This window comes from Simochromis diagramma, unplaced genomic scaffold, assembly GCF_900408965.1.
Source record: "Simochromis diagramma unplaced genomic scaffold, fSimDia1.1 OVJJ01000302.1, whole genome shotgun sequence".
Taxonomy (NCBI): Eukaryota; Metazoa; Chordata; class Actinopteri; order Cichliformes; family Cichlidae; genus Simochromis; species Simochromis diagramma.
This window is the reverse complement of record NW_024386792.1, coordinates 14,020,001-14,043,541: the sequence shown is the minus strand read 5'-3', so window position 1 is coordinate 14,043,541 and position 23,541 is coordinate 14,020,001. Positions and strand designations below refer to the sequence as shown.

At 38.8% G+C, this 23,541-nt stretch overlaps 1 protein-coding gene across 2 annotated transcripts in view; it reads right to left on the bottom strand.

Moving 5' to 3' along the window:
- LOC120729185 (alpha-1,6-mannosylglycoprotein 6-beta-N-acetylglucosaminyltransferase B-like) overlaps nucleotides 1-22,202 on the bottom strand; it is a 109,254-nt gene extending 87,052 nt beyond the window's left edge. For both annotated transcript variants that reach the window (XM_040024704.1, XM_040024703.1), the window contains exons 1-2: nucleotides 21,628-22,202; nucleotides 17,299-17,411 (exon numbers count right to left, since the gene is read on the bottom strand). In XM_040024704.1, the coding sequence (XP_039880638.1) occupies nucleotides 17,299-17,411; nucleotides 21,628-21,695 (181 nt within the window). In that variant the 5' untranslated portion in view covers nucleotides 21,696-22,202. The remainder of the gene's footprint in view (nucleotides 1-17,298; nucleotides 17,412-21,627) is intronic.
- Between the last annotated feature and the right edge of the window lie 1,339 nt (nucleotides 22,203-23,541).

Sequence of the window (23,541 nt, the reverse complement as noted above, 5' to 3'; positions counted from 1 at the left end):
TATAGTCCAAACAATGTGTTGAGTCCTTCTAAGGTGTACACAAAATCACAAAAGAATAGTTTATTGAATCAGATGTACAATTTGATAAACTGAATTAAAATCAAAATTGAAATGATATCTCTAAATGGTAGAATGAACCGCAAACTTAGTGAGTGTAGTTAGGAAACAGAAGAGACTAAAAACCATATTAAAAAACACACAGTGCCCAATGAATGGAAGAAACTAGGCCAACTGACAGAGGCGCTAATAGGTGTGTGTTCAAGTCGACTAAGACAAGCCTTATCTCTGTTCGGTGTTGACAGTGTTGTGTAATCGGTAGTATGCTGTTGCATCTGCATGCTCTGTCTCTGTCTCTCATGCACCCAAATACTCACAAATCAACACATGCGTATACTAAAGCTCAGGCTCTGATTGGTCTCTCTTACAGCTTAATCTGACAGTCCTGTCAGCTTCAGTGAGCTTCTGTTTGCAGCTGTGGCTCTGTCGTCTCCCCTTAATTGCATTACCTTTCATTTACTTAAAACACTGTATTGTACTCTTCAGATAGTGATACAAAGACGACTTGCACTTTAGGGAGACTCAAAATGTTTGTCAGTTTGTGTTGTTCTGACAAACATTACTGGCCACTTAGAGGACTGAGTGAGACGAGTTGCCCCATTGTAGAAAGACATGCACACTATATTCACATCCACGTAAAGACACAAAATATGGATCACAACACCATGCATGTAAAAACACATTAAAATCACACTAGCATGGCTAACTTATGATTTATTACTACTACTGTGCTGGAATGACGTTCTTCTGAAATATTGATGACAGTGACTAGACAATGCTCGTTGTGTTTTTTGTGTTTAAATATGAAGATCACAAACAAATTATTTGTGTATGGTATATTTAATATGATTATTTATACATACATGTTTCTAAAGGGCAAGTGACAACTTGTCTAGCATGCTGGAATCCGATTAATTTCTCATTAAAGACCAGAGCTTCATCCGTAATGTGCAAACACAAGCTGCTGGAGAGCTGAACAATCTCCAGTTTATGGTAACGGGACACAGAAATGTGAGAACACTGGCTTATAGACTTTAATGGAATTGGAGTCAAGCAGAGTTAATACTGCATCCAGAGACAATAACTAACTATAGCCACAACATGGCAATATTTTAAATGCTAGATGCAAACAGGAAGAAGCTTTATGACAGAGAACTGTTTGCAACAAAGAGAGATCCTGATCAGGTTTTAGACTTCGACGGACACATACTGCTTCTGTTGCTTTCTCTGATGGAACAACACTGATGTCTTGTAATGCCAATAAAATCAATTTTAACTTGAACTGTGACAAAAAGCACAAAAAGACAAAGTTAGAGCAAGACCATTTCATGTTTTCTTTATTTTTGACACTGGTGGCTTTTAAATTAGTCAAAGTAAGCCTTTTGAAATGTACTACCGCAATTTTGAAAAAGCTGGAACCAGACAGAGACAGACAAAGTTACCTTAAAATAACAAGAACCCTTAGGTGACTGTTAGGACTGTATAAATCAAACTGAATTGAACTGTTCTCTCTGTTTTGTTTTGTTTTTTAAAAGAATGCATGCAAATTTAAGTCAATTTTAGCATGATTTACATAAAACAATATATATATATATAACAACAATATAACAACTTTGCTTATTTTATTTTAAAGACACTGCTTTGTGAAACTAGAAAAACTATAAACCTTTAGCACTTAAGAAAGTGCTTAAACAAAAACTACTGTCAATGTATTAGTGTCAAAAAGAGACTACTTATTCTTTTCACACCCAGGCTGTGTCCAACAAATGACAATGTGTTTACACACAGTACTGCTTTATCTCTGATAATGTCTTGTCACTGACAGCAGTGACACTGATTGGTCCAAAGGATACTATGTATTGATCTGCTCAGTTGTAGACAGTGGACATTTAGCTCCAGTACAGGCCGTGGCACTTTTTGCGAGCATTTATTTCTTTATTAAGCAGAAGAAACACAAAATATATGGGCATGAGGAATCCCATGATAGCTGGACATCTCACTTTAATATTAAAATCATCTAACAAGACAGCAGAAAAATGTACTTTGTGCGAATACTACACAACAGTAATTACAATGTAACAGGAACCTTTCTTCTGTATGAACAAGGTAGTTAGAGGGAGTCATGTATAAATTAAAGTGGGAAAAAACTACAGACAACATGAACAAGGGGTTGGTTACACTTAAATGGATCAATACTTTACAGTGGCAAAACAAGCCCAAGGGATTAAAGAGAAAGATGAACTAACTGCTCTACATCCGGGTGCATTTAAATGGAAATGCAAAAAACATGTAATTGCTGTGAACATTTATTCTAGATCTGAATGTAACATGGATTTTATTTGCACAAAGCTGTGCTGTGGGGCTGGAGGCAATTTTCTGCATTGATTTGTTAAATTGTCTGAGCTCAGCTGAGCTTGTGGGTATAGTTTGCTGTGTGTGAGCCAGAGAAAGAGAGCACTGAGTTGGTGTTTATAGATATGCTATGTCCTTTATATATGTTGAAATTGAAAATCATAAAAAATGTGCGTATTCCCAGATTTCCAACCCACCAGATGCTCGCACACATTTCAATCTTAGTAAACTCATAGCCTCGTTATGGGCACAAACACTTAAATAAATGAGAGTGATCATTCAGAATGGATTAATTCAACCTGATCTTCCAAGGCAAATAAAAAGATTTCAATTTGGACAAAGATACCCACATGCATGCTCCCATACATATCCAATTCATTGCACAATTAGACATAATCTATACACACTGTACAACAGGGGTAAAAATAACATCGTTCTGTTTAAAGAGGACAGCATCTTCCATGCTGCAAAAGAAGAGATCAAGAGCCAAATTTTCTCCCCGTGTAATCATCCATGCATTTGCAGTGGGCAATTCTGCACAGGACGTTCCACTTAAAACTTCTAATTTGTATGCCTTGTGCGCTAATAACTGTCTGGATAGTCTGTTTATATCTATGTACACTCTCCAAGGAGTAGGTGTGCCAGTTCTTTCCATAACTTTTTGGCAGGGCAGCTACATTAACAGAAGATTATACGGCACAGATATGGCACTCAAAGAATACTAAATAGAAATGTGTGGGAAACACCACAATGTCAAAGATGTTGTATGTCCTGTCCCAAAAATCAACCCAACAGTGAAATACATAGTCAAGGTTTGTTCCTGCAGACAGGTTTAAACTGTGCTGTAGATGGCAAACATGCTTTTTTACTATTTTCATATTTAATACACTGTATTTTAAATTTATTGGCCTCATGACATAAATTAGTATGGTATTTTGTCTCATCTATTGGAATAAGAATCAGCAATCTGGAATAGGTAAATAAAGAAGGCTGATGTGAAGTAGCACCTGTGACAAAGAAAGCTTTTATTACCCTTATCTTTTGGAAAAGAAAAAAATAACTCGTTAAGCAGCTTTTATCAGGTTTAACTAGTGATTCATACATGGTGTTTTTATGTCCGGATAACATGTCAAAGAAAAGTTACAACGGACAAAATGCTATATCTCTCTGTCAATGCTGGAATTGCTGAAATGTGCTCCACGGTACACAAACAATAGGTGAGTTTCATCATAAGTGAAAACTCTATATGTAGCCTTTGATTCATTCTTTGCCTCTGTGACTGCGATTCTACTTGCGCTTGAAATGAAGCTTAAACATGTGCTTTCACTTGTAAATCCCAGGAAAGCAGCTGTACGCAGCCGCATCGATTGTAAGGTGAGCATTTCTGACAGAAAAAAATGGATGCACTCGTTCAAGCTGTTCTCATTCAAACGTGATGCATTTCTCAGCAGACAAATCTAGTGAATGTTACATGACATGAAATAAAGAATGAGAGATTTGGGAAAACCTTTTAGAAATTGCTTTTACTGTTGTGCTCTGACACATCTTTTATTTACTGAGAAACGGATGGGGCCTATCATTCGAGCTGACAGGTAATGCCATTTAAACTTTTCCGGAGAGAGAAAGAGCCCAAGGCTTGGCAGTATAACACATGCGCCATCAGATCAGCTCAATAAGCTTCTAAACAGAAGCTGTCAGCAGAAAGCATGCATGTTTAGGTAAAACACTGAAGTGTTGTGTGTTACCATTAAGTGAATGGCAAACAATAACTGAAATGTTTAACTTTATGCATACTGTATTTAAAAAAAAACCTTCATCATAATCAGGGGCACATGTTAGCCTCTAAAAAAAAGTACTTGTGCAATTTTTCTTTGCTAAAAATTCAAATGTTCCACGTTATGCCTGATAATACATAACATTTTGTTCTAAGGGTTTTCCTTGCAAATAACTTTTCATGCAGCCAGAAAACTGGGTAAGTTCAGTTACTTATCTTTAAAAAAAATACAGTAATAAGGCACAACTTGAGTGTAAACCTTAAAAGAGAAGAATTAAACATCACGTCTTTCTGCTGGCCTGAAAAGAAACAGGTACACCTCTGCACAAAAAAGTTAACCTGAAGAACAATGATGTTGATGACACATAAATCAGGGAGCTTTTTCTGAGTCTGTGTGCATGACAAGACTGGCAGCAAACGTCAGCAGCTTGGTGACATTATGTGACACAGTCCTGACAGATGTGTATGCAGCATCTAATATCAACCCTGCTGGGGTCATTATTGCTGTCACATGATTATACACAGAAGAAAAGAGAAATGCAGAAAGCTTGTCTGCAATTTTAAATGACTGTATGATGAGTCAGTCAGGATTTATGCGTTTTTCTCTTTAATATAAATGCATCTTATTTTAGCTTTCAGGCATATATTTATATATAAAAGCATCTTCTTGCCTCCTCTTTTGGACTTTCACCAATGATTCTCCATTTATTTTAGCACAGCTTTACAGCTCAGCTCAGACACAGTTAATCTGTCTCACTGCAGCAGACAGTGCCTGCACACACTGGCACAGTTATACAGGCGCACAAACACACACATAAGGTGAGTTTGACCTGTTTGGTCTGTTATGAAATTCAGAGTGCCTATTCACTTTTCTCTCCTGGCTTTATATTATAGGATTAAATGAATAAAGTACATACAGGAGCAAAAATAAATACACAAGAAATTTATTAAATACATCTCATACAAAGTAATATGGAGTGAATTAGTACGCACATGCACTGGAAACATAATTTATTCATTTACATTTAGAGCTAAGAAACAGATGGAAATTTATTTAAAGTGATGGTTTGTCTATTGTGCTTTTTAACAACAACGATAAAACTACAATATGTAAGTTAGACTTGGTCAGCTGTTTATTCATGTAATAATAAACAGCTGACCAAGTGAACAGTGAGTTATGTGGCAACATATCAGTGCAATTAGGCATGTAGACATGATCAAGATGACCCACCCAAACCAAGTCAAAACCGAACAGTGTGGGAAAGAAAAGTAATAAAAGTGATGTTGAGTGTGGCATTGTTGTTTGTGCTGCTCGGAGTATTTGAGTTGATCTACTAGGATTTTTCAGCACAACCATTTTTAGGGTTTGCAGAGAATAATCAAAAAAGAGAAAATATCCAGTGAGTGGCAGTTCTCTGGGCAAAATGCTTTGTTGATTCTGGAAGTCAGAGGAGAATGTTCAGAGCTGATAGGAAAACAACCATAACTGAAGGGAAAGCACTCTTAACATCCAGCAGAAGAGCATCTTTCAATGTACAACATGTCAAACATGAAAGGAGACTTGTTATAGCAGCAGAAGAGCACACCGGATGCCATTTAATCCAATAATTAGGTAAGGCATCAGGTGGAATGGGAACCTCACAACATGAATGAGTAGCAATGATAAATGTGCAGCAAGTCTTTAAGCACCTTTATGAATCTACCGTATGCAACAAAGAATTAAGGTCGTTCTGAAAACAAATGGTGGCTGAACCCAGTACTAGAAGGGTGTAACTAATAAAGAGGCTGATGAATGTTGAATGCTTCATGGGTCAGTGAAAGTGGTTTAAGAAACAAGCAACGAAACTACATAAACATAAACAAACCACAGTATACATACTGTGTATGCTGAGTTTGTCAAATTTAAAAAATGAATGCTGTATTCTTACACTGACAATACATGCGACAAACTATGTGCCAGCACAAATAACTAAAAACACAACAGGAGTTCTAGAAAGAAAAGGACAGAGAGCCAAAGATGAAACAAAGCTGCACTGTGAATGCAGCAAATGATGCAAATCAAACAGGCATATGGCACACAGTAAAACAAACAAGCAGAGCCAAGCAGAGTTAACCGTTATTAGACCTACCTCTTTCATCTTTTGCTTTCTCCTCATCTGCCTATCTATACTGCATCTTTGCTAACCCCTAAGAGATGTGTCACTTCCTCCTTCCAGCTATTCCTGAAATAGCACCAGTGCCCTCATAGGCGTTGAAATGCCACATAAGCAATGTATCCAACAAGGCACTTTAGCTACAGTACAGTATACGTGATTTACTGTGCCACAATTCTAAAATCAGAGTTGGCAACATCATTTATTTATGGCCGCTTATGCATGCATTTCTCACAGTAGTTTAGTTTTGCTTTCCATCTAATTTCACCAGGACATTTTTATTTTTCTGTATTTTTGTAAATACAATTGTAGTATGGCATGTAAACCCATTTTAGAGCAAACTCTGGAGGAACAACTGGATGTATGGGCATAGCTTTGTAGAAAGGACAATATTTAGGGAGTTTATTAAAGTTCTTATTTGGGTTTATATTTGAGACATGTTGTATTTTATGCTGTCTGATGTTATGGAAAAAATCATTCTTAAAACTTCTCATTTCCCATTTAACACAGTGTTTCAAGTGACAACTTGAATGTTATCACTTGATGATCTTGGCAGTACTACTGCATGTTTTAATTTGTCTACAAACAGCAAGAATGAAAAATCTCAGTCTTTCCCAACATTAAAGCCTTAACTTTATTTGCCACTGAATGCACGAGTCTAGAATAGTAATGATTTGTTCATTCTATTACTGGCATCTGCCGTTGCCCATATATTACTGTTTCCAGCATGTCAGGGAAATTGATTTCAACATGTACAATGACAACAGAGGAGGCTGGGGGTACTGTACATGATGTAAATGTTGCAGGGCTTGTGTTCTGACTGGCTATGCATTCACATTTTTTTCTAGCAGATTTTGAGAAGCTCTGCAAAGAAAGATGTCAATTTTAATTTACTACCATTATTGAAAAAGCAGGCAAAGGAACATGCAGAAGTGAGCTGAAGAAACAAAAAAAGTGACATCTGGCTATTATTCAGTCTCAGACTGGATGCTTAATATAGTCACGTCTGACGGCAAAATATGAGATGAGGTGAGAAAAGTGAAATGGAAAAAATGGGTGGCTTGAGGTAAGAGTAATCTCAAGTCATGCTTGGTATGCTTTCATAGCTTTATCAGCCAAGACCAGTAAAGACGCCAGACAAACACAGCTGCCTTTTTGTCAACACAGACATAATACAATCAGTAGCTTTCCCAAACTGTCAGGCGACAGGGCCTGTTGCTTTGCACCATCGCTGCGTATCTGCGGAAAGAAAGCATGAGCACACTTGAGTATGACACTATCAGGACCTGGGGAAAATAACCAGCTTATGGCAGAGGAAATGATGAGCTAGCGGCCTGTAGACAAAGCTTGATGCATCCTGGGTAATTGAAGCAGCATATTGCTGCAGAGTAACCTTCCCTGGGACATAACCATAATATAATGTGCTTTGGAGAAATTTCTCATTTATAGCAGGGTAATAGCACTTAGATCAGAACAATGGCCCTCTTTACTTGAAAATTGGATAAGGGTTTCCATTAATATGTATTGGTGTTAGGAATGGGCTAAAAAAAGAACGACCACTGTGAATGACCTGAAGTTTGTAGAAAGGGGAAACAAAGTTGGTAAGGACAGTTATGAATGCAGATGGTATTTAGATTCTAAATAGCGCTGCCCAATTACCAACATACTGTACTTAAAGGTCGAACTGAAAAGATGTATTTGACTATTACTTTACATTAATATCTTGGCATGTTTCCCATAAATACTGGGAAAAACAATTTTGCACTTCCAGCCTCTGTGGCACAGACTTAAGGAATAAACAACTTTTCTTAGCTTTTATAGATGATGGTTAAAAAAATCAGTTCAATGCTCAAGTACACCAAAATCTCCAATGGCTGTCATTAATTAGTTTTTAAGGTATAATTTATGTATTTGTATGTATTTGATATAAATAAATGATGAGTTTGAATTTAATGGACAAAGGCAATGGTAAAGGGAAAGTTGTCTATTTTTGGACTTTAGGGTAGCGCTTAACAATAATGTCACACTATTAAGCATTATTAATAATTAGTAACATAGTGCCTAATTCATCATTTATATAACATTACTCCTTCTTAGTATGCCATTTATAAATACAAATATATCATTATGACTGTGATTATGATTATTATTACTAGCAGTGATGTAGTAGCAGTGATAGCAGTACATGGTGTAACAGTAACAGATGAATAAATGTATCTGTATGACAAATGACAAATGAATGATATATAAATGACTAATTAAGCACTTACTAATGCTTAAAAGTATAACATTATTTTAAAGTGCTACTACAATCAACATATTATTAAATATATTATATTATCATTATTATTATTATCATCATCATCATCATCATCATCATTATTATTATTATTATTATTATTATTATTATTATCGTTGTATTTTTTACTCAGTTGTATATAGTATTTGTATTTGTATTCTATTTTTATCTTATTGTATATTTATTTTATTTTATTCTACTGTATATAGTATTTTATTCTATTCTGTACAGTTGTGTACTGTATTTATTCTTATTGTATTCTAATTTTTGCCTCATAACTTTTGCACTGTCCACTTCCTGCTGTGACAAAACAAATTTCCCACGTGTGGGACTAATAAAGGTTATCTTATCTTATCTTATCTTATTATTACCTTAAACATTTATTCACTTCCAGATCATTTTATTTTTTAGGACTTTGTACCTACATGGATGGTGTTACCGAGACAGATTCACAAACCCTAAACCCACACACTCCCACAGTCCATTCAAACACCACAGGCTATGTGTGCACTGACAAAGCGTACTCCCCAAGTGACTCCTCCGCTGCACCTAGCACCAGCGACATGCGAAAGATTGTCATGCCAGATTTGTTCGACATGAAGCGATGAGAAGGAAACATAACTGCAGGGAGCGTATGATGGAGATGAACATCCAGTGTGGGGAAAAAAATTACACGAGGGGGGGGGGGGGGGTGATATGCTTGACTGGTACCTACTATACTGCATGCTGATTTACTGAAATATATGTATACATTAAATAATACACTTCATAATCATCAAATTGTATATGCATTCACGTTGCAGTTGCTTTTAGTGTAAATTTGACACTGCAATTCTTGTAGGGCACAAATAAAAATATTTTCTGAGCATGTGTCACACTAGCATGAGTCCTTATAGCTGATGGCATGGAAACTTTGAGACGAACATCACAAAACTCTATTTAATGCGATTCAAGCAACCATTAGTCTCGGCCGCTGCTTGGGTCTAAGCACAGCATCATTTCCAAACAGAGCCTTCTGCTCTCGTCAATAACTGTTCTATTCCATACAGCCTATAATTTCTGGTATTTGAATGATAACAGTTTCAAACAGGCAGATGGTAAAGCCACAAAATGTAAAACCAAGGCAGAAAATCTACCGTTATATTATCTGTTCCATTAGGGTCTCATCTAAACAGTGTGGAAACATTGTATCCAAAAACATACTCAGGGTAAAGAGACTGTCATGGGTCCTTTTTGTAATGTAATGTATGAACAAACTCCACAGGGAGGGACTATGATTAAGCTAAATGTTCCCCGTGTCTAGTGATTGCAACCAAGCATGTGTTTACGTACCCTTTTCACCCTGTTTTTCCTTCTCGTTCTCTTTGGTGAGCAATGTAACCTTGAAAGATCTAATTCTTTTGCCATATCAGAGACTCAAGCACGTGCAGTATCTATTCTTCTGACACCTCCCTCATCCTCTGCATTTTCACTATTGAGCCCCCTACCTCTCCATATCCGGCTCGCAGCTCTTGATGAGTCATTGAGGAGAAATGGGGATTTGAGCGAAAACCCTGTACTCTGAACATCCAGTGGAAGCCGATAATCCACAGAAGCTAGAGGTGGCAACGAAATGCAGCTAATACCCAAACAATAACTATCAGCGTAGCTCCCACTAAGGTGACAAAGCCTTACACAAATTTGTCTGTTATTGTGTATAAACAGCAAACTGAAATCTCTGTAAAAATGACTATGCCACAGTGTGATATGAAATCCTATAAATTTGATTTATATAAAGAAAAGCCCCTTGTATACTTCTGATGGAATGTAGTCATCACATCATGGTTGACTATTAAAATGAGATGACAGCACCTGACTCAGACATCCCAAACACTGAAAGAAAAGAGGCTTATACACAATGACAGTTAAAGTGGAATATATGAATACTGAGGCAAAAGAAACGACTTAACAATTGCTGTGAGCTCTGAAGGACATTAGTTTTTTCCACATTCTAGTCTTTTTTAGCACACACTGTCACCTGCGTATGATGCGGTTCCCATCATGACCTTTGAAAGAAACAAACCTCTTGCCCTTGATGAAGTAAAGTAATTCTTTTCAGACATGTGTATGTGTGTGTTTGACATAGGAATGTCTGCACAACTGATACTTACAATACCAACAAAAATTCTGAAACAAAGCGGTACTCATTTTCATTTATTACCATAGACACCCTATCAACCAAGATTGCAATTTTTCCAGTACTGACAGAAGCCACAGTCACCTACAAGCAGAAGCTAAACATGCCAGGAAAAACAACAACCTACATGTAGAAGAGGATGGCTATTGTATCTGCAGTAAGACTTCTGGAAGGACTTTGCTCTGTTATCCTGAAAAACCTGTTACAATTTTATTTGAGACACCTGGCAATACCATTGATCAACAGTATTGAGACAGACTAACTATTCTCTAAATCTTTTGCTTTTAACATACTGGTTTTTCCTGGTAACAACACCTGTAACCAGCCTCTGTTGACCCTGTTCCTTCTGTGTACCAGTATACCATATACTGGAAAAAATTATAAAGACACCACCACAGCAAAACAGGACGTGCAGCACCGTTATTAAATCAGCTGCGTTCCAAAGGCTGAAATGTTTGCAACTGCTAATGTTATATAAACACTTAAAGCTAACATAGTGGAAGTAACGCTACATGTGATAGTTAGTAGGCAACTCAGCAACCATCCAGCAACCATCTGTGTCCTGTTGCCATGTCAACAAAATATCATTTTAAATAATCTGCCACCACTGTCTTTGTGACTTGTGAATAAAGAAACTTATGTTGAAGATTAATTTATAAAAAAAAATAAACATTTATAAAATAATAAAAAAGAAAATTAATTATTATTATTACTATTATTATTGCCATTGTTGTTATAATTATTTAAGAGATTAGATTAAGTATTTTGCATTTGTGCATTTAAAAACATAATAAGGTACAACTTTATTTAAACTTAGTACAGGGATAAGGGTCATCACCAAAACCTTTTCTTCTCCAATAACTATTCCTGGCACAGGACAGAAGAGGTCATTAAGACGTTCACAAATTAACCGCTTTAAAGATTTTTAAAAAATTCCTTTACATTTCATTTTGCTTCTGAAACCCACATTTTTTAAAGAACTCTTTTGGATTTTTAAAAAACGAAACATTTTGATGGTTCAGTCTTTTAAGGGTGGTGAAAGGTTCCTTTTCATTTATCGCAGAGTTGAAGTGACTGACTGACTATTCATGTTTTGACAAATGTGAAAAAAGGTTTTTGATTGTTTGAGTGCCTTTTGCACAGGTGAGTCTGTGTTATGAAAAATGCCTTAACTGTTTTGTTCATAAAGAGTGGTGAGAGTGACTTTTCTGCTGAGAGAATTGAGCCCATCGATTGAGGAAAAATTATAAAGACAACTAAAACACACTTCATTTTGTGGCCAGTTTCTCTTTTTTCTCTCTGAAATTTTAAACCTATAACTTGTATCTCAGCTGTATTATTGTCAAGCTGTAAAATTGCTTTATTAATATCAAGTACTAAAGTAAAAATAGAAAAGCATCTAAATAAAAAACAAAGCTAATTATGTTTCTATGGGCTACTGCTGCTGATTATAGCTCTACAAAATAGCACTTAAGCGAATGATAGCATTTGCTTCACAAAATGAACCTTCGGTTTTGGAATGCTCAATTCAAAGCTTTTAAAAGCAATATTATGCTAATCGTAAAATTTTTACTTTTCTATTCCAAAAATGATTCTCCTCCTTAACTGTGTGCAGTGGCCACTTTAACATTAATATGGAGGAAAAAACAAGAAGCATAGAAGCATTTGGCCTACGAATATTCTGTTCTGTGATCTCACAGGACTAGCATTCATTTTCTACAGCTAAATAAATTTTCTATGGAGAGATGTCCTTTTAGATGACAACTAAATCATCTGTTGACAGTTTACTGGGGATTTGTGCTTCAGTTGGGAGATCTGTGCCATAGCTGCGTCGTTACCACAAATCTGACATGAGTCTCCCTAGAAATGTAACTACAGGTCGACGCAGCTATTGTGATGGGAGTGCTTAGTACTGCCGATTCCTCCTGCACATTGCAGCTACTTTGTTGTCACAGTTTTGGAATTTGTCATTGAGAGAATGACAATCATTGTCTCAGTGTGGAATAAGGAATAATAATCATAGCATCAATATAAGGAGCAAATTCCTGGAGGAAGATTGCCAAAACCGGAATGGGTGTGAGGAAAAGCACAAAGAAGTGGCAAAGTTTGAGGGACAAATACACAATAATTAACACCAAATGCACCAGCACAACCATGAACCCAGGCAACGCCATCAGGCTCTACAGGTATCTTTGTAGCCTTTACAAAGATTCCCTGCAGAAGTCTACACCAAGCCTTATAAGCAGGGCTGCACATAAGTGGTCCGCAGGTGGGCATTCGCTGTCAAAATAAAAGACGCGCACCAGATAAGAAGTTGGAACGCGCGTTTGCGTACATAAGATGTTTTGGAGGAGGACAGACATTTGCTCAGAACTCTTAAAGATGTCGAAGCTTTGTAAGCAGTTGCTTTGGTGTTCCTCCACCGCAAAAGAAGATAATTTTTCATTTGGTCACATTGCAGGTTGTCACATGTACGAACTGGCAGAAGAGTGCAACTCTGTGTGTGTGTGTGTGTGTGTGTGTGTGTGTGTGTGTGTGTGTGTGTGTGTGTGTGTGTGTGTGTGTGTGTGTGTGTGTACATGTGTCTACTGCTCTGCAGGTGGTGAGTAGAGGCTTAATGAAAGGGCCAGTTGTTTTAAGGGGGTTGATTTCACAGAGAGCAGATGGATTGGGCTCTCAGTCTCTCTGGTTTCAATTTTGTCCCACACTGCTACTGTCGCCCCATTTAACAGCCAATTTCCTGCCGGCTCATCACAAACACACACAAATACACAGAAAGCGGAAAATCAGCAAAAACAGTGTGAGGCAGCAGACCACAGAGACACACAAAAAGGCAGAAGTGGAGGTGAAACAGTAAGGCATACACACAAACAAATGTTGCCGGGCAAAGTGGATAACAGAGATAGGGACATTTTTTGTGCATAGATAAACAAAAAGACATTTAAAGTACACAGTGGGTACAAACAACTACATTTAACCATGCCATCAAACACAGACAATGTTAACTGCTATGGGTAAGTGTAGCTGGACACCAAGTTTTTAATGAGCTTGGTCCAAATGTCTTTGCAGGCTGCAGTGCATGAGCGGTTGAGTAATCAAGTACATTTTGCTAAGAAACACTGACACAGATGCATTAATCCCAATTTATCACACAAACAAAGTAATCTCAATTTATCACAAGCAAAGTAATCCCAAATGACCCCTTTCCCTCTGTCCCATTATCTCTCTCACACACTGTGCTCCTGAGCTTTAATACGCTTCAGTTTCTCTGCATTCATTTAAAACTCACTATTTTCTGTTTCCATTTTCACTGCTTCATCTTTCTCTCTGACAGACTGCACACTCACACACACCAACACCTGAGTGATTCACACTTACAGGAACACTCTTGCTTCGTCTTTAACTTGCTCTCACACCCACGCAAACTGACACACGGCAAGCTTTGACTACTGCACAGCATACACACATGCTACACACATGTGGAAATGTCCTCAGGACACAGCGTTTCTTATTTTAACTCTAGCAGTAGTGGGAAGTAGCTGGCCTCCAGAAAATGAACTCTGACTTTCTATCTTCACACCTTGGACAGCAGGAGATTACAATGGCACTCTCTCTTTTTCTGCCTTACCAGTGGTGGTCAACCTACGCTCCTGTTCATGTGATATTGCTGGCAGGCTTATTTAAGACATTTCATTGTTGAGTTTTGGCTTTGCTGGACAACAGCTTGGTGTCTACGCAGTGTAAGTGAAGCAGCCAAAGTGATGTGTGGAGTCAAATTTAAGGATTTAACTCGTAACAGTAATAATGATAATAGCTTAGATTTATATAGCGCATTTCAAGAAATCCAAGGTTACTTTAGACCAGCGGTCCCCAACCCCCGGGCCTCGGACCGGTACCGGTCCGTGAGTCGTTTGGTACCGGGCCGCGAGAGTAGAGGCTCAGGTGTGAAATGTATGGTTTTCAGGGTTTTTATCGGTTTTCAGCGTTATTTTGTTATCGTTTTTATCGTTAACTCGGTTTTCCTTGGTCTTTTCACGTGTGTTATGAATAAATCTTCTTTTTTTCAGGTACCGGTACTGGTTTTATTTTGTTGTATTTATCCGCGACACCTTAAAGGCCGGTCCGTGAAAACATTGTCGGGCATAAACCGGTCCGTTGCGCAAAAAAGGTTGGGGACCGCTGCTTTAGACCATTTTTTTTAAAGATTCAAAAGCCAAAGGCTTTAGTGAGTAGGTGACATTTCAAATGCTTTTTGAGTGTGTTGCAGAACTCAGGGAGGAACATGTTGCAGAGAGTGGGAGCAACAGTGCTGGAGGCTCTGTCCCAAAGGACCACAGCCTGGTGTGAGGGAATGGAGAGAAGGACTTTAACATGTGAACACAGAGTCTGAGATGGGGTTTAGGGGAACAGACGGTCCAATAGATTTTGTGGGGCATGGACATGAAGGGATTTTTAGGTGATGAGAATGATTTTACAGATAATATGGGACTTGACTGGGAGCCAGTGAGTTAGTCTGGATGAAAACTCCTTAGTTCTAAACATTCTACAGATTTTCCAGTGAACAAGGCATAAATGAGGGTTTCAGCTGCTGTGTCTGGGAGTCAAGGCCAAAGTGTGGAGATGTTTTTCAGATGGTCGAAGGTGGATTTAGAGACAGATTTGATATGTGATGAGAATTAGAGAGTAGAGTCCAGAACAACATCCAGGTTGCAAACATCTGGAGATGGTGAAATGAAGAATATATTCACATTAAGGCAAAGATCAGCCACTTTCAGGACGATGGCTTAGAAACAACAACCGAGAGTTCGATTTTATTGTTGTTCAACTTGACAAAGTTGGTTGACATTCAGATTTTGATGTTTCCCAGAACCTGATAAGGATCAGAGGAAGGTGCTTACTGGAGTGTTTAATGCTGAGATTTAACTGTGTATCATCAGCATAGTAGTGGAACCTCAGCTCAAAATAGTGGATGGTGGCGGTAAATGATGAAAAGAAGAGGTCACAGCACAGATTCTTGGGAGAAACTGCCTGACTGTACTAGACAAGGAACATCCAGGTGACATGATCTCTCCTGTCAGCAAGATATGACTGAAATCAGGAGAGCGCTACATCTGTGAGGTGAACATAGTTGGACAGAGTCAAGGAGGATGGAATAAGAGACTGCCAAAAGCTACTGAAAAGTCCAGGAGAATGAGGATGCTGATGTGGGTCTGCAGCAAAGAGGATGTGATTTGTAATCTTGACGAGAGCAGTCTTAGTGCTGTGTGTCAGGTTCCAAGGGTTCAAAGAGTTTGTGGCGTTGGGAAGCAGCTTCTCTTTCCAGGATTTTACTCATGAACGGAAGGTTTGACTTTGGTTATCAGGGTTCAAGTAAGGTTTTTTTAACAATGGAGCAAACAGCAGCTATTTGAGAGCTGAGGGTACCAGTCTAATTTCTAGAGACTTGTTGATATCTTGGCCAAGGTTTTTGGCATAGTGTCCAGGAGACAGGTGGAGTCCTTAGCTCTACAAACCAGCTCAGTAACATGAAAAACATCCAGTGGAGAGAAAGATGAAAGGCAACACTGCGGCATTTATGAAGTAGGCAGAAAGACATGCTGAGGATGGGATGAGAGTAGAGGTGAGGTGTTGTGTGGGGTAATAGCTGCTGCTCTGGTGTCCAGGAACTTGGAACAGATGACAGGGTGGTGTGGTCGGCCCTCAGAGCGGTAAAATATCCAGTTTATATGAAGAAGTTTTAATACAGGCATGCATTGATGAAGATGTTTTATTATTTTTCAAGTTAATTTTCTATATTTTGCTGGTTTGATATTCTTAATATAAACAAACAGTAAAGTAGAAATGATGGTCCTGTCAACTGCACAAACCAGTCTTTCAGACACTCAGCAATCTTTACACATATAGTTCCAGATTTAACAGATTCAGAGAGTCATTTGTCCTGCTGTTGTTTTTCAATCCTCTCCCTTACAGTTTGTGTGCATTTAGATCCAGTGCTGGGTTTTACCATATGCATGTGTGCAAACATGGATCCATGTATATACTGTATTGGCATATAACCTGTAAAGCAAAATGTCCCATGGAGACATTAAAATGATGCGAATTCTATTCTATTGTTTCTGCCACTGTACATATTATATATGTTTTAATGGGATTAAGATTCATTTCAAGTGTACTGTTGTGTGCAAAGGTGTGGAGACACCAAGGTTCTTCTTCTGGTTTTTGAAATAAAGATCTTAATCCAACCACTGCAGCTTTCGATGAATTCTGAGTCTTTAAAGTAAAAAAGCAGCAGCTTTCCCACTAAAGGTCACACTGGTGTAATGTTTCACAATTTCACTGGTTGTGCAGTGGTATTTGAATTTCTCCTCATGATTTCTATGCAGTATACCAATTTTAAAACATGAAACATTTTAATTCAGAGGAAGAGCTTTTACACACATATACTTGCAAGCGGGCTCTCATTGTCACACACAAAACATGTCATTACCTTCTGTGCGGATGGTAAAGGGGGAGTCCCCCAGTCTCTTTGCTGAGAACTGCCCCCCCAGAGAGGTCATTAGAAAACACAGGCTGAAGAAGCCTATTCCCACCACGAATATCCTGCAACACAGTGGGAGGAGAGGGGAAAGGATAAAAGGGGAGTTAAGACAGGAAAAGCATATTTATCAAGATGGGCAGGTAAATTGATATTCTGGGAAAGTAGTTGGAATATAATATAATAATAATAATATAATAATAGAAAGAGAAATAAGAGAGGGAGATTTTTAAGCCACACAATGGAAAAGTGATGAAAGGTGTAAAGCATGAAAAGAAAAAGTAGGATTGCACAGAGATGAAAATGCCAACAATTACAGAAGACACGTTTTAGTTGAATAAAATGATTGACAGCAAAAAAAAAAGGAGGAAAATAGAAAGATGAGAGGATGGGAGAAAATGTGGAGAAGAGACATGAACAGAGTCAAAAAAAAAAGGAAGAAGTTCCAGAAGGCAGAGCACAAACGGAGCAGTGATCGCACATAGAAGAGAAGACTCTCGAAGCCAAAGGGCACTTGAAACAAACTAGTGTTGTGACATTACTGCTTGGCACACATCAAGAACAACTGCCAAAATAATGTGCTGCTAAGTGCGGGCAAAAAAAAAAAGAAAAAAGAAAAGCAAGTGATTATTAATGCAATGTGAAAGGTGTGCACAGGGAGAGAGGGCAAAAAGGCATCAAGAAGGAAGAATGGAGCCAAAAGCATTACGTTGCTAAAAACGGGTAAGAAAGTGTAATGCCAACTAAAGTCTTTGAAACAAAAAGTGGCATCAGCCAGCCCTCTGTCATAAAACGTTGTTTTGTGGCAAATATCAGATGTTTAAAATGTCACCATAAAACAGAGGGGAAAAGAAAGTGAGGGTCTGTGTCGGTTCTGCCTGGTTAGACGACCGTGAGAGAATGCAATCGCTGGCTTAAAAGAGTTTAAAAATCAGGTCTTTGGTGTCTGTATAATTCTTGTCCTAGTTAAGTTACTCTCTTCAGTGTATATGGATCAGAGGTTATCTCATTATGCTGAGTCTTTGGGGGAAGAAGCGAGGAAAGGCCGTCAGTGATTTTGATTCACTGGACAAAATAACAGTCAGCCTCTGTGCCTAACAAGTCGAGCCCTACTTTTAAAATGTTTGTTGCTCCACTGATAACCTCCACAAATGGGACCCCCCCCCCCTAAAAACTGGGTTAAGTGACAATAAACAGCAGTAAAATAAACAGCAGTTAATTCAGCAACTTAAGCCATATTTCTAAATCATGTATATTTTGGGGGGTAAATTCTTTAACCATACAAATTATACCCATCTTAAAATGCATGATTTTGTAATATCACTATGGCAATTCACACAAATAAAATTTTTGGACAGAACTTAAAGTGGTAGAAGAAAACAAATATATGAATAATTTATATTTGCTTTTCCTCCAGAGCCAGGCATGAGTTGTTTACATGAATGCCTGGCCCACTATAAAATCTGACAGCACTTCCTGAAATGGTAAGCAGCTCTTGTCACACCAGTTTCTGAATTAAACCTCTTAATATTGAGGAAACAAATTACTATCAACACTGAGGAGGAACGACCACTTAAAAGAACATTTGCTGAGCTGATCTAATCAAAAGGGATAGAGATGATGTCGAATAATTTGTTAAGTGTACAGCTTGGCGGTTTGGCAAGCCACTGGAGCGACTCTGACTTCAAGATAGAGCCAGTGTGTCCTGTCCTGAGTCACAGAAAATGCAATCAGGTATAATCCAGCAAAGCTTCTCTTCTTTGAGAAACTTTTTTTTTCATCCTTCTTGAACACAAGAACACACTAAAATTGAAAAAGTCATATTGATCATAGCTTGAGTTTAATGGGTTGCACCAAATACAAGCTGCTATACGGTTGAATTCAATTATTTACAGCGCAGGACACACACACAGTAATTTGTGCACAAGTACATTTTGACGTGAGCCTTCCCAATCCTCCTTCTCAGCGTTATTTTCTGGCGCCAAAAGCAGGTTATTCAACAACACTTTAAAGTGATTATCACCGTGCCCGTCAAGATTACAGCGAATGGCTTGAATAAATAAAGTGTCAGCATGTTAACAGACTTTTTGTGTGTGTAGAATTTCTTTATTGATTTACAGAACATAATCACAGTTGCTATTTCAAAGTCTCAGTATCTAACCATTGCTGCACGCTCTCATTTGTTCTGCTTTATCATTTAGCTGTTTGTCTCTCCCAGGAAACTGCAATATTAAGAAATACTAAACCCCCCCAACCCCACCCCATCTGTTCCATGCATATTATGGAATGTATTAGAACAGCTTGATCACTGTCAGAGGAACAGACTGCAACACTTCAGTATGCGATGTGACTTTAAACCCATACAGTCATTGTGATCAAGAGATTATTTGACATCGCTGTGAGGCCGTGATCCGAAGATACTTACACCTGCATGGATTATGCACTTACTCTACAGACATCTGCTCAGAAAACCAGTGAGGAAAGCAGAAAAGTCAACCCGATCTGGTACAGGCCTTTACTGAAGATGGCCTGTTATTTGGAAATCATTGTTTTTGTCAGTGCTTTGTAATATTGCGATAAAGGGGGAGGGCAGTGACAGTTTGGAAAAGATAAAGGGGTTACTCAGAGACAATTTTTTTTATAGCTAAACACAAAGGTTGTTTTTTTTAAATCCACTTTATCTTTTCTTTATAATTTATCCTAGATGCAGGAATATTTTGTGTGTGTGAGTGTGCAGAGGATGAGGCAGAGGCAGCGATGTTTGTAAGAAACAGGCTAATGGAAAGAGAAAAAGAGATTTTCAGCTCACGCGGGAGTGCAGAGGCTGGTCTAATGCTGTCCTAGGGCAAATGTTTCCTCTCTTATCGTTTAGCCGTTTTTCCGAAGTGGCGTTAGGTGGGTGATATGAGAGGATTATGCCCCGGTCCTGCCTGACGAGGCTTTAATTAACAGGCTTAAAGTGAATGTTCTGCTCCTTATAATTGGATCAGAGGGAGAGATGTGCTATCAGTTAACTGGCTTCCTCACAAATATACTTATCAGATTTTGCCTCTAGGTAGATGATTTTGAAGGGAGAGGATTTCTACCAGGCATGGTAGGGAGTAGGTGTTAGTTGTAGTGTTTTCCAGGAAACTTTTCCTGGCACCTAAATGAGCCTAAATTCTCATAATGACTCTTAATTTGTGGAGTTAATACACAGAAACGGAACCATATAAAAATTCACTGGAGGTTATGTTTCCACATGTATCATTTTGGCACTTTTTTTTTTGGCTTGAGCCTGGGGGTATCACTTAAGGTTAATGTACCACAACTATTGTGCTTTTTCAGGGATCTGTGCATTGAGCCTGGGAACCTTCATCTCACCAACCTGCTTTTTTTTTCTTAATTAAGGGAAAAACATAATGGAATACAAGGTCTAAAATCTGGCTTCATGTCAAATGTGATACTACACAAATCTGCAACAAGCGCTCATTGTCTGTGCTGTCGAGGTTAGTGTGGCTTTATCACAAAGCTGCTTAGCTGAATGTGTTTCTGAGTTAATGCTTGATCTACCGAGTAGATGGCAGGTGAAGTAATTCCATGCAACATGAATGCAACCATCACCCCACCCCCATCCTACTACCCCCCCCCCCCCCCCCCCCCCCCTTTTTTTTTTTTCAAAGATTGCACAGCTTTGCTCCCTTACCCTACTACATACATGTAACACTTTCAGCAATGGAAACTGGGTAAAAGGCAAATTGTAGGGAGGGGGACAGATTACCTTAAGGATTTAAAATCTGCCACTATCAGAGAAAATTTAATAGGAAGGGCTGACAGAGATCTGCTCAGTTGAGTATAAACTCTTTTATTCATATGTAAGGAATCCTTCCTCTCCAATGCAACAGAGCCACACAGGTGTAGATCAACGATCCACGCAATATGAAACTACAGCAAGTTAGAGCACGGTTTGCAAATAGTGCAGACGCTCTATCAACATTTACAGTCTTTATCCATATGGATTTAGGTGGAATTGATAGGAGGAACATCTGGTGTGTGGGTGTTTTGATGAGTGACAACACATGCATGCACTCCTTCCCTGCCCTCCATGTGCACATTGCCGAATTACTGTATTTTTCAGGGCTTTGCAACTCTGTGCAGCCAGAAGTTGAGTCAGTCAGAAAAACAAAGCAAAAAACAAAACAAGCAAAAAATAAAACTGCATGCTAAACATAAACGCAGCGAGGGGGGAATGCACACGATGCTGGAGGCTATAAGAAAACGGTGTCAGCTCTTTGTTCTCACCTGAACGGTTTGAACGTTACTAGACATCTTCTGACCATTATTTTAGCGTCGGTGCTGCCAGCAATCATTTTCCAAAACCAGCGAGTCCTGACATCGTTGTTAACCTCCCGACCTGGAACTTGAGGTGACCGACCATTTTTAAGTGCGTCCCATACAGCGGTCCACAGCACAACACGCCTTTTCTACAGATAGAAAAATAAACAGCGGAGCTTCTTCACCTATCCAGAAGAAAAAGTCTAAAGTTTCATTCAGTGAGCTTCTTTATCCGGGAGTGAAAATGTCATTAAAGCGTTATATTCCGTCTCCAGGCGAGCACGGTGAAGGAGAAGTCGCCGCGGGTTGCGCCGAAGCTCTGGAGTCCTTCACCAAAAAAGAAAAAAAAAGAAAAAACGCACAAAAAATGGCGTTTGATAAAACATGTGAGGGAAGATGTTTGTTTGTCGGTCGGTATATTCGCTCGCTCTCTTGGTTTTAAAAGAGGAGAGACAGCTTCGTAGTCGATTTAACTTCACAGCGCACCCAGCGCGAGTGTGGCCAACCAGCCAGCCGGTCTTACAGTTCAGTTCTCACGAGGCGAGCTGGCTCAGGTGAAGTGCTGAACGTCCGGCTAATCTTTTCAAAATAATAGCCCCGCCAACGAGCAACCGATTCTAACAGTGGGGACAAACACTAAAAGAAGAAAAATCCAAGCGCGAATGTCAAACATCCAAATTGCAAATTACTTACAATCACAGTCCTTCACAAACAGACACTAATGTTGCCTAATTATATTCTGAAAGGGTCTACAGACACAACGGAACTATTAACTAGAAGTATAAATGTAAGTAAATATAGAAGAAAAGAAGAATTTATTTATTTATTTCCCTTTAGATTTGGAAAAACGTGAGGTGATTTTTTCCTTCTCTGAAATTTTCGCTCCTTTAACACGCCTTATTCATTTGGCTGTACAATACACGCCGGAGAATTTGGGCTGTGTCCCAGATGAAGTTTTTTTTCTGACAATCTCATTAGCCAATTTTCCGTCGAGCATATAAATTGAAAAGCTCTTTAACAAACACACGTACTTCTTTTATTTGTGAGGTAATTCATTTTATTTCCTGTATCATTGTAGCTACCGGTGACTGACTTGATGCTGGTCCCTCGACACTGGAGCGATGGACAGGTCTGGATGGTCGAGACCCTCCGCGTCGCACTCACCTCTGCATGGCGCCATCCCACAACTCTCCCATGAGGAGCACTGAAACATCGCTCCGTGCTTCACTGTCTTTTTCCTTCAGTTTGTGCAAAGTATGTACAGTTAACTGTTGCACACCTTTCCCCCACGCAGCTAATCAAAGCCCCCTGTTGTGACTCAGTCCCACAGGTGGATTTGAAAGGGTCATCAGTATTTCTCTACCCATGGGTGAAATGAGCGACGGCAGCTGTTTTGACACATGATTTAATGCCCGTGATTACAGCGGGTTATAATTACAATGTAGGCTGGGTTAAATTTCTTTAAGCACACTTTTTGCACATTAAGCTTTAGATTGCGCATTTGAGGATTTGCTCTGGTAATTGTTTCAGCACCATGGAGAGCGCTGAATGTGCTCAGGATGCATCGGTGGCATCCAGCGGCAGGTAGCGGTACTGCAGCAGGAGCAGACGCAGCATCAGTAGCACCAGGTGGTAGTAATCTAATGTTATGCTTTACATTACCCATTACCACATTTACACGGTGTGCTGGGATTCAGTACAATAACAAATAAAACAACACCCTCCACCCCAATGTAGTAAAGCGGGTAACACCCACTCAACACACACCTTATGGCACTGTGCAGAATTAGCTTCAACAAATAGGGAGGGACACTGGCTATCTTGAGGCTACCTTATTTGTTCACCTCAATGATTTGCAGTCAGCTCTAGCCACATGCAAAA